General features: G+C 34.4%; 1 protein-coding gene across 2 annotated transcripts in view; it reads right to left on the bottom strand.

The window, feature by feature from the left end:
• Positions 1-13,046, bottom strand: part of LOC123679637 — a 161,039-nt gene that overhangs the window by 55,545 nt on the left and 92,448 nt on the right. For both annotated transcript variants that reach the window (XM_045617025.1, XM_045617033.1), the window contains exons 3-5: positions 8,195-8,223; positions 4,868-4,913; positions 1,513-1,602 (exon numbers count right to left, since the gene is read on the bottom strand). In XM_045617025.1, coding sequence (XP_045472981.1) covers positions 1,513-1,602; positions 4,868-4,913; positions 8,195-8,223 — 165 coding nt within the window. The remainder of the gene's footprint in view (positions 1-1,512; positions 1,603-4,867; positions 4,914-8,194; positions 8,224-13,046) is intronic.

Raw genomic sequence — 13,046 nt, 5'->3', positions numbered from 1 at the left:
GAAATGATTCGGTTCAGATTAACTGAATTCTGAGTTGAAATTTTGTAGGAAACGATGGTGATGTGTTCTCATATTTTTATTTGTGATGTTTGTACAGTGACTTCATGATCGTAATTTGACCATGTTTATCACTATTATATTCGATGATACGACGCAACTCCGATTTGAACATACGAATATTAATCAGGGCCGTCTCTAGCCAAACTGCCGCCCTAAGCAGAGACCCAATTTGCCACCCTAACAGGAGCTAACTGCAGAATGCTAAAAATTAATAATGGATAATCGGGATCCAGGGCCCGCTCTAGTAATAACATAAAATGGCATCCTTGCAGGTTCGGGGTTGTAGACTATTCTGCTGAGTTTCGACTCCATAAAACGCTCGAACATTTCGTTTTTTTCTTTCTTTGATATGATCAAATGAAACAACCGGATGATGAAGATGAACCATTATTTTTAATTCGAATACACGCAGACATTCTTGATGCAAAAACCTTCAAGATTAGTTTGATTGAAAAATCATTTTTGAAATTCGTTGAAATTAAAAAGAAATATTTAAATATTTAATTCATCTTCCAGGAATCAAGATTTCTCGGAAAAAGTAGATAATGCCGTCCTCCATTATTTGCCGCTCCCCTAAAGCAGGCCCTGCGGTTTCAGGTTCTTCTGCTCAGTTTTGACTGTATCAAAAGCTTGAACATTTTGTTTTTTTCTTTAAAATTATTGAGTAGAACAATTGGATTATGCGGCTGAACAATTATTTCAAATTCGAATGCGCCCACGCCCAACATTAGTTAATTCGATATAAAAAATGAAAAATATTATAATATAATGGAATGTGATATAAATTAAAAAAACTTCTTATATTTGTTAAGAAGGAAAGTTGTAAATGTGAAATGGAATCATTTCTCGTATATTCTGCATTCCATTCCGAGGAATCAACATTCTGATCGCAGAATTGAAAATAAAAATAATCCAGAAGATGCGCCCCAAGTGGCAATAAAATTCGACAACGCTTAACAAAGCGAATGCCGACAAGCCTAATGTGTGCATGTGTTTTTTTAGCATCAAGAACTCGTAAACATCTGGATATTTATGGGTATAAAACATAATGCGACGCCTTTGATGGTTTTTGATGTTAATTGAATTTGTTGATTTTCCTTCCTGTCGTTGCTGCCCAAATTAAATCTCATTCGGTACTTTGAATTTCTACACATGTGATTTTTGTTGATCAAGCTTGAAAGGCGCCCTTAAATTTTGCCGCCTTAGGCGACCGCCTACTCTGCCGCCCCTGTAGCGACGGCCCTGATATTAATTGAATTTGAGCATAAAAACTAAATAAAATTGTTATAAAAAGAATCAAACACATCATCAGAAAAATGTATAATCTAAGAATTGGAAATATATGAATGAATAAAAATCAAATAATCAAAGTTAGTGCTAAGTTGTATCCGGATGTTTTCAACCGATGATTTCCTAATATTGTTATGAAAAAAAACATCAATTCGATCTCACCTTCTTCTGTATCCACAGAGTGGGCTTCCTTCTTCCCATTCATGTCTCTATACATATCAGTCTGTGATCTCATCATCGAGATAGTCCTACCTGCAATGAATATACAATTTCAGAGCACAGAATCGACTAAATAAAAATAACGAGTAATCGATCTTCAAGTTCTAATTGGATAGTGATCCCCCGCCGCCTGCACGAAATTCAATCAAAATTTAATTGACTTTTCCAGCTGCTTAACAGATAATCAAATATCACCGATTTTCTTCGTTTACCACGTGGCTAGAACAACGCATTCAATTAACGATTTGGTTAATTGGTAGGCTATTCATCTCTTGTTCATTAACAGTCTGGTGGATTTGGATTCATTAAATACGCAAAGCGTTTAGGTATATTGATTATGATGGAGGACTCATGATTTTTTTTTGGTTATACAATTTTCTTGGGGGTTATGTTCAAAGCCACCTTTGAGGTCTTTATGGGCTTTGGCTGCAGAAGATCGCCCCTTTAGTGGCCTTTATACTGCATAACTTCACCATGGTGGAGTTATCATTAGAAATAATTGGAAAAAATGAAACTTATAACATTTTTCGGGACAAATTATTGAGTCACAATCTAGTTTCATCAGCTAATCTAGGGGGTAGTCGAAAAATCATTTTGTTCTTTGAGCGGCAATATAGAAATTGGTTCAATTGCATAACTATAAAGATAGCCTTGTGGTAGGGGAATTTGGAGGCGATAGTTCTTTACTTGATTTTTTGTGTGAAAGAAATAAAATTTACATATTATATATTATGATTATCATGAAATAGAAAGTAGCTATGGACTTGAAGAATTTCTATATTTCTTTGATTTATTTTTTCTAAGATAAAATGATTTGCTGCATTCATGATACTGAACCAGACGGGATCAATCTTTCTATTCATTTTTTTAATAAAATAATCCAAAAATATTTTCCACAATCAAGGTAGGATATACGAATAAAAGAATGTATGTCTTTATATAAATTTCAGAGAACTGCGAATATGTGTATGAGTGAAAAATTCCTTCTATATTCTTTCAAGAATAAATCATTTATAAATATTCGGTTGTCTATAAAAATATGTGAATATTCCCTACGGCTAAATACCTTACTGAGAAAAGAGGTAACTTTGCAGTGCTTTCAACGATAATTGGAATCGCGAATTCACAGTGAACTGTATTTTAAAATGACTTCAGGGCAGTGTTACCATTTGTCCGAAGCAGACTCAACAGGTTCATTATAGCACTCATATCGGATCTGATTTCTACACTTTTATGAAATAACATGTTTTACCGCAATATACAGGGTGTGACATCAGTGGTTGGCCATAGCCTAGTGGTGAATGCAGGTCGTCCAGGTCTTTCAGAGAAGTACAGAGATACAGGAATACATGAACATTGGAATAAATTTCTGAATTTCTTGAAGCAGTTTGATTTTATTGAAATTTTGTGGGTTTGTTCACCTCATGCAACCCTTTATCTTTCATGTTACTTGAATATTTTCAGAGCACTACTCAGATTATTGTTTTTTTTCCTTTAGACTTTGGAATATATATTTTTTACACGTTTTAGATGAATGTCGTTATTGCCATGAAAAAATACATAACTAAGTCTCATGAATTCAATGTTTACTTTGAATGGAGCACTTTTTTTGAAAGATTAGAAAACAAAAGAATTCATGTTTTATGTAACTTTTTGAAAATACTGTTTTTATTTCTTACGTGATAATATTCGATGTTATCAGCTGAGATTTTGAATTTTTTAGCTTCTTATACAACTCTTTCGAAACGGGCAATAGGTTTAAAACAAAATTTCTCTTCACACTCCTCCTACAATATTATGTTATGGATTGAAATAAATAGGTTTAAATCTTCTCAAAGAATTAATGTTTTGAAATATTTTTTCTTGCTATGAATCAAATAGACAATTTTTGAGATGATCACGGAATTGTATTTAAAATATAATTTCTCCATTTCAGTATCGTAATGAGTTCATTAAAGTTCTGAAGACAGTGCTGTAATGAACTCATTACAGCATCGTTTTCAGTTATATTTTTCGTTTGGTGGTTGTCTATGTTGACTTGCAATCGTATCAAATTTCAACAAACGTCAATAATTGTCAATATAATATAATTTGGATATAGTGAAATGGTTTGCGACATTATTCGCAATTTTTCCTTATTCTGTTGATGTTAAATCGATTCCGTCAGACATAATTCACGAATTTATTGCGTAATGGTAAATCATTTCAAAATTAGAAACGTACGATTCATATCCAAATTCCGTAATCTGTCAATGTTCGTAACAGTCACACCAACTGCCAAAATACAGTACAAATGTCACTAGGATATATAATCTGAATTTTTTATTGAATTTCGACAATATTTCACAAAACTTGACTGAAATAGAGAAAATATCGTCTATTACTCGTTGCAGAAGGCAATTCTAACACGAATGCGAAATTCGATAACGAGCGACGAAGGAGCGAGTTTTCGAACGCATGAGTGTTGGATATTTGTTGGATATCTAATTGATATTTTACGCAGTGTGTTACAACACTCAGTAGGTGCTGGGTGAATGTTTCAGAATGAAGAAAAGTTGAACAGAAAGCTAAAAAATTCGAAATCTCAGCTGATGACATCAAATATTATCAGGAGAGAAATAACAGCAGGAGCGTTACTCAAAAAAGTACATAAAACATGATTTCTTCGTTTGCTACTCTTTGAGAAGATGTGTGCCGTTCAAAGTAGGTGAACCTTGAATTCCTTAGACTGAATGATGTATGTTTTCATGGGAATAATGACATTCTTTCAAAAGTTCAAAAAATATAGATTTCGAAGTCTGAAGGAAAACACTCAATAATCTGAATATTGGCCTGAAAATATTCATATTACCATAAATAGCCTTGAAAAAGACCAGAAAGATTCGAAACATCAGCATTTCATAACAGAATTTTCTTTCCCTAGTCCTATTAGCCACTACATATACAATTTACTGGTACTAACGAGAGAAAAAGTGGCACTGGCAGTGCTATCTGTGCGCCAGGTTCGGGACTTCTGAGTGACGTGGTATAATCGAATCCATTTTAGACTGAACGACTTTTGATATTACTCTGAAAACCTACCACATTCGTAGAATTTTCCTTATTTTCCTCGTATTCAATGATTATTTTCATATCAGATCTGAAAAAATCGATTCCGCCAACGTTTTCACGCAGTCAATTCACACGAAGTGGTGTCAACACCACAAAGCGTTCTAAGAAAACAAATCGATTCCCACAACAATACATTCATTTTCCTGCTGTCAAGAGTTTATTGCTAGCGATGAAATATTGGTCTTACCTAAAGAATGCTTCAAATTCTCCAGCTCTTGTACATTATCTTCACCCTGAAAAATATTCTAGGATCAGTATTTGAATAATTCAGATAGAATAGTAGATATTATGCATTTAAATTTTCTCATTAGATGTTGAAACAGGATGTCAGAGATTCTCAGAAGTTTCATCGAGTACCTAAATTCAGATTAAACTGGATCTGAGAATTTTTAAAATTTATTCCGTTCAGGAATACGTATTAAACTCTCATAATGCTATGTTTCAACTTAACAATTTATGAATTCCTAGCTGTCGTATTCATCTTGGAAAGGAATTCATTTTTCTGCGTTTTCATTTCAGGAGAATAGTGGGCTATCGTTTTACCAATATGTCTGTAATTTTCCAATTTGAGTTGGGATACATTACTGAAATTCTGGTGAATATTAAGTCCCTTCAAAATAATATTTATTTCAATGACGTATATCTATTATAATTGGTCAGATTCTTTTCTTGAAAGTCTTTCATATTCACTTATTATATACATAGGTAGGCGTACAACTTTGCTTTTGCCATTTTTTTCGAAATTCGAGGTTTTAAGAAACAATACATTTATGATTAAAGTATTGTCCATCGCTGGCCATCTTTCGGGTAGCGTACGAATCCCGCGTTGAAGAAACTGATCATCTTTTGAAGCGATCCACGAATAGATCAAATGTTTTATTTCATACGACCGAAAGTGCTGGTCAGCCAGGAGTGTGCAATTGATCGAAACAAGTGACAGTCTGAGGGAGCAACGTCTGGAGAATACGGCGGGTGGGGTAGGACATTTCAACGTTGTCTTGACCTCTTTTGCAACATGGAGTCAATTATTCTCATGCTGTAAGACAACTTCATCATGTATCGTTGTATTGCGACCATTTGTCTTTCAATGCTCGGCTCAAACGCATTAACTGCGTTCGATAATGATCGCCTGGGATTGTTTCAGTCGGTTTTAACACCCATTATGAACTACGCTGAGCTGGTCCTCCAAATACTGAGCACGACCTTAGAACCGTGAATATTCGGTTTGGCCGTCGACGTGAAGCATGGCCGGGATATCCCCATGATTTTCTGCGCTTGGTATTATCGTAGTGAATCCATTATTCGTTTCCAGCCTCAATGCGATGTAGTTATCTCTTCATTATTTGACTTCCAAGCAACTGTTTGCAAGCAACCAAACGCCGTTCAACATCTCTCGGCTTCAACTCGTACGGCACACAATTTCCTTGTTTCTGAATCATTGCCACGACTTTTAGGCGTTTTGAAACGGCTTGTTACGTCACTCCCAATGATCTTGCCAAATATTGTTGTGTTTGACACGAGCCTTGATCAAGCAATGTTTTCTATTCTGCATCTTCAAAAACCATCTTTCTTCCACCGGCATGCTGGTCTTCGACGTCAAAATTCTTCTTCTTGGGGCGTTGAAACCACTCTAGGAACGTTCTTTCACTAATAGCGGCCTCACCATACATATTTGAGAGCATTGTTGAGTCTTAGCCGCAGATTTGTTCATATTGAAGCAGAAAATTAAAACCTCCCGCAAATTACGAGAATTTAACTCGTAAGCTGATATGTTTAATCGAAAATAGCTTTATGATGCAGACATAAATCGACTAATATTTGTATGTTTATAAATACTTAAGCTTATTGTACGATCTATTTTTTTTTGACTACCACTTACCGCTACATCCATCTATTGTAAAACGGCGGAAGCAAAGTGTACACCTAATAGGTTTTATAATTTCCATGTTGTTGCTGCCAATAAAATTGTGATGGTAAAAACATAAAAATTATATACTTGTTTAAATCATGATCAACTACCGAATAGTAATAGCTGAAACAGTTCTATAACGGTTTCATCAAAAGACCAACCACTATAAATCTAAACAATGAAAAGAGAAAACTGATATGCAATCATTGAAATTGAAACTTTGGAGGCAGGCCCACAAATCGAGAGAAGAACCTAGCTATTTCACTGTTATCACTGATATCCAAATTGGATATTCAACCGGAAAACATGCGGTTGTTCTCGTCCCAACGAACAATTTACAAACTGAAATAAACTCTCTGATGTTGCAATTAATTGCTGTACCTATCTGTTCATTATTTCCGCAGAATTGCTTTCGTGAATATGGAGGTAATTGTGGAAATTTTTTCTATTCATTATGTTCGGCTTACTGTCGGTTGGAATTATTTTATCTCGAAATGCTGGTATTGAAAATTGTTGCTGCCATCCCCTAAAGCTTTCTAAAATCTCATTATTTCCACGAATGTATTTTTTGAAGAATGACTTGAAATGTTGTCTTTTCATTAAAATTTAATTGCATTCAAAACCAAATATTCTTCATTATATGTGGCGCGCAAAAACAATGTTGCATTATACTGAATGGTTAAACACCTACGGAATCATTTCACACTGTTCAGACTTTGCGGAATGATTCCAATATAATGAAATACATAAATCAATTTCCCTTCAAATTCTATATTGTGAATATTTACTCATAATCATGGAAAATAGTAGGTATTGTGTGTTTACAGTGTGAAAATAAGAATGTGGTTTCTGAAAGTGTTTCACACTTTACTTTTCTTGTGAATATACAGTAAACATTCGCAGAATAGAATTTAAAACCCTTCAGGTAATCGACAATCGACTATTCGTCGTATTGTAGACGAATTTTGAAGTGAATACAATCGAATCTCTCTCAAATTTTTAGAAAATACGACGAGTGAGTCGATCAACTGAATAATTTCATCAATGAATTCTTTTGAATACCTCTCAGTATTCACAAGTGAGCACAGATTTTGATGAAACAATGTGATTATTTCAAAACGTGATTGCAGCGTGTATCTTTCCAAGATCGAAACAGCCTACTGAACACAAATTGAAAAGACATTAGTAAGTCCGAAAATAAAGCACTGTGTTGCCATTATAACCATGTATTTTCATAATTAATTGGAAATTACTTTACTATTTCTTTCAAAGCGATCCCCTTCCATAATGGACTGTATTTTATGAATTTCAGTGCGTTTCACAGAATTTTCATCATGATGATTCTTAGAATCAAATAAATTCCTAAGCCCAATCAAAGTTTTGTGAAACCCGCAGATCGTCTAGTTTCTCCAGTAGGAATTATTGTGAGAGTATATATTTTGAACATCGAATTGAATGCTTTACAGAAACTTCACTGAAAAACTTATCTCTATCAATTTATCAAGTTCTTTATGATTAAATGAAAGATTATTCTTGTGCTTTCAACTGGAAGCAGATTTGAAATTTCTCGACCGTACTGCACTGGAGATGAATGATGGAACTCACCTTTACTTCAGAAGTCTTCTTGTCAGTGTCTACAACAGAAAACGGACAAATTAGATCAGATCAGGTTAAGAATTTATTTTTCAAATTTCTAGAGTTTTCATAAGCCACGAGAAATCACTCTGTATTGACTACTTTCATTTTATTCTGCGGAATTCCAACTTAAGCTAATTAAAACAATATATATTGAAGTTCAAATTACAGGGTTAGGAACATTGAAATCAGACAACCAATTTGGACTGAGCTAACGTTTCGTCAATTCCAATGGTCCTAACATTGTAATTTTTACTTCAACATGTTACCATGAAAGCAGAGAATTCATAGTGTAATAACTTTATCCAACATATCTAAAGAAAAAGGAATATTTCGTAGAAAAAATCCGTCGGAGCCATATATCAGTAATGTAGTTAGGAGTATTGCATATTTGAAATAATTGAATACATATTTCGTCGAAATATGCCATTTGGAATCAAAAAGTTTTTGGACATTATTTGTAGTTGATGTTTGCATATTACTTATTAACACTCTATATGATCCAGAGTTTAAATTTCGTTTTCTGTTTAGAAGTAGCCAATATTTCTACTCGAAATAGTATATTCTCAAAAAAGATGCAGAATGGGCTCCTATTCCAAAACAAATGCGAAATTCAAAAATGAGTGACGTAATTCGCGAAACACCAGTCGAGCTGCGATTTCGTGATGTTTCGCGAACTATGTCTCGTGAAACGGTATATAATCGAATACTGACTATGCTTTTGTGATATTATAACTGATAATTGACTAGTATTGAAATTTGAAAGAATCGGAAGTGAGTGTTAACAACCACAAAAGGAAAAATATAACTGAAAATAATGTTGTGATGAGTTCATTAAAGCTATGTTTTTGGTACTGTAATAAACTCATTACGATACTGAAATAGGGATAAATATTTTCTGTATCAACGGCGTAGCTGGTTTCTTTATTGTTCACCAATAAAAACACTCCGTATTTTCAATTTTTCGCCATTTTTCCGTAAATACTGCTTCCAAGGTATGAAGTGGTCTGAATAAACTATTATTATTAGAGCTTACCATTCCAATTTTGAAATCATATGCAGGGTGTTATACTGAAAAATTGGTAACTTTGGTTCATATCCTTGTTTTCGAACACCCTGTATATATGAAAATAATTTCAAATTGTGCCTTTGACTACCATATACACATCGCAAAAAAAAATTTTTTTGAAATATCTTTATTTATATCCTTAAAATGCATCTGTGGTGGTCTAGTTTGTATATTTCTGAATATGTGCATTTTCTAAGATGAAGCTAATTCAATAAAGATCTAGTCAGACTCACTGAATTGCGGTTTAGAGTCCTGACAGAGTGACCCGACCAATTTTCGTTTAAAATACACAGGGACAAAAGTTTACTGACCAGAAAATCCTCTCTCTACGATTCGGTCTAATGAAATAATTCATTTACTCTTAACAAACGTGAGGGAAAAACGTGTGCTACGAGTAGTGAATCGGTCGTTTCTGTGTATAAATTTGAACTAATCGCCCCCAATTGGGCCTTCAATTGTGGCTGTTTTGTTGTATCGCGACCGGCAACGATTTTTTGTATTTAACCGAAACAACTCCCGAAGTAGAAACTTCGAGATAAAAAAACAGCTTTGTTCTTCAGCCAACCGAAAACCAATAAAACTTCAGTACAGATTGGTTCAATACAGGACTCTGATGAATTGTGGGCGTTTCAAGCCGAAATGAAGAGACCTCTTCTTTTTTTGTTAGAGGTTTTTTCACTGTAAAAGCGGATTGTTTAAGTTTGGCCCTAAAGCGGGAACGGAGGTCTTAAAAAAACGAAATTTACATAAATGAGAAATGCGTATTTAGAAGTTTGGATCTTTCAACTTTCAACATTAAGTTTAGGTAATATTCCATTCAAAAGTTGGCATAATCGGTGAAAACACTTTTTTCCTTAAAATTTCACTTTACTCGTCAGCAAAGTTCCCATCAAAGAAACAGTGTTTTATCAATACACGAAACTCGTTTCATCTATTTTTCAAACAACAACCAATGTACTGTCATCCAACTTTTTGCTAACAAACTATTCAAACTTGCGAGGTCTTCAATTCAAGTTATACCACAACAATTTTCGCACTTCGAAGAGACAACATTTCCTGTCATAGGAATTCATTTCCGACTCTGTAGTTCTTCTCTTTGTGTAATTATAATAATAACATATCGATCCAAAATTAATCCTATGTACATCATAACTTTTTTCGTTAGTACCAAGCTTCAGAAGATGCATGTCAAAATGTCGAACACCGAATTGAATCTGTATCGAGATATTGTAGGTGAAAAGACGCTAAATTTGTTGTTGAAAAATTGATTAAAACGAGTTTTGTGTATTGATAAAACATTGTTTTTGATGGGAAGAAATACTGCAAACAATGCAATGACTTGATAAGTGTTTCAAACTATGTGGACAACAACGGTTAAACAATGGTATGCTGACTTTGAACGTGGTCAAACAACCACCGAAAATGTCCAAATTCGGCAGTTGACTCAGAAAGAAAATTCTCCACAATGGTTTTGAGCGACTTTAAACAAAAATTGTTGTAGTTGTAGCTTCTGTTGTGGACTCTGTTTGTTTTTTTTATTTTTCTTCAAGTGTTGCTCATCTAACACTTTTTCACCGTACTGATGAGGGCCGAAAGCCCGAAACACGTGTCTACGGTTAGCACTTCTCCTGAGGGCATGTCCAATATTCTTTTTCCTTGCTTTATAATTTGACCCTCGATAACCTTTTCACATACTCTTCCACTTTTTTACCTGTCATTTCGTTAATCGATGGAAATTTCGAAGCGAAATTTTAGGACCAGGTAGTACATCCCTCTTCCCTATTCAAAATCAAGGGGTTGTATCCACTTCCGTTGGGGGTTGCAGTTACGGAAATCCGAAGAGCGGAAAACTTGTTCTGCCTCAAATCAAAAATTGACGAGTCCGAGCGATTTTTCACATTTTCATTATAAAGTCGGAAAAACGAGGTGTTAAGTTTTCGTTGGATCACCTTGTATCTTTAGAAAGCAACGATGAATCGATACCGAAAAGGTATTGAACAGTTAGAAGAGCCTTAAAGTATATGAATAACTTTTGAAGGTGACTATGTTGATGAATAAAGTGAATTAAACACTTGGTTGTACTTTTTAGGTCCAAGAGTTTAAAAATTGAATATTTATATTAAAAACCCATTATTGAATATAGATCAATTTCAATATCAAATTTGACGCATTTCTGAAGAATATAATCATACAATTATGTCACTACGTAGAGAATAAAGTTTTAATATGGGAATATTACTGCACAGTTCAGCTGTTCCTCTAGAAATAATGGAACATTTCAACAAACTTGCAATTCTCTATAGGTAACTAATGAAAGTCAGAAAGTGAAGCCCAGCAAGAAGCCAATACCTAAGTAAATATGTGCTATCGATTAATTATCAAAAGAATAACCGTGTGGACATAAAAACCACTTGACCACTTAATGAGCATTCAGTAGAAGTATCAAGACAATTAACTCTTGAGCAATTGCTCAATCCCCTCTGAAATCCCCCTCATTCTCCATTAACCCCATTATCTCCTTTCGAAGCAAAAGTTCGAGCCTTATCATCACCAAACTTCGACTACCAATGAAACGTTCCTTTTCAACTCGTGATGGGGTCAAAGTAGAGCGGAATCCATCCACTGGTATTTCTTTCGCCGTTTTCTATCCGATGAATTGATTTTCTTTCACTGTCATCCGAGCAATGAAAGGGAGAAGGAGTTCTTTAAAATGGCTTTCTGGGAAAGATTTCTGATTTATTGGTTTCCAGGGAAGGACTCAATTCGAATAATCTCATCTTTTTGTTGTGGATTTCCTCACTTCTGTAGGCTTGTATCCTAGAGGAGGATATGTGACGACCGAATACCGAAGAGGATGTTTTTATTTTTACGTCGTGCACTGAATGAAATGAGGCCTAGAAGAATTTGATATTTTTAAATAGCTTAAAGGCTCATTTTCAATTTGTGATTGAATTGATCCCATTTATCCATCGATTCATTTAATAACGAAACCGGGTTTTTTTGGTATTTTTTTTGTACTAATTTCCGGATTGAAGTTCCTGATAAAAGCTGATTATTACACTGGGAGTCGCTCGTCAAAAGACAACATGGTTGTCAATTCTCAGCTCACAAGCTGAAGTATTCCCTCTCCTTGTAATTGGAGAAATGTCAGAACTTAGTTCTTATTGACTTCGGTGGAGGAAATTGTCTCAGTATAGACTTCTAACTCTTCAGGGAAGTAATTTGAGAATTTGAAAAATGTCATTTTTTATTCTTGTACATATATAAATTTTGGATTCATCCCTATACAGGGTGTTTCCTAAACATGCGGCAAAAATTCAGGGGGTTGTTCCTTGGACTATTTTAAGCATGTTGTGTCCTTGGATGATTTTTGAAAAACCTCTTTGTTTCGAAGATACAGGGCGAACAACATTTTTCATATTTTTAAAATTAATAATAGTTTAAATAAAAATGCGTACCGCACTGTGTTTACTAAGTAGGTACAATTTATTTTTAAATTTGTTTAACAACATTCCAATTACTAAAAACGGCCATTATTTCCTATGGGGCCATCTAAAATCATTAGTTTATACCACTCCAGTAGAAAATGTGGAAGACTTGCGGAATCGGATCATTGCTGGGTGTAACTTAATAAGAAATGATCCTGGTGTTTTTGAAAGGGTTCGGCAGTCAATGAGGAGAAGATTGGATGCTTGTATGCTGGCTAGAGGTGGTCATTTTCAACAGTTTTTGTAGGTTGAGTTGAATTTTCAT

This window comes from Harmonia axyridis, chromosome 1 (genome assembly GCF_914767665.1).
Source record: "Harmonia axyridis chromosome 1, icHarAxyr1.1, whole genome shotgun sequence".
NCBI classification, from domain to species: Eukaryota; Metazoa; Arthropoda; class Insecta; order Coleoptera; family Coccinellidae; genus Harmonia; species Harmonia axyridis.
This window is presented reverse-complemented; position numbering and strand designations above follow the sequence as displayed.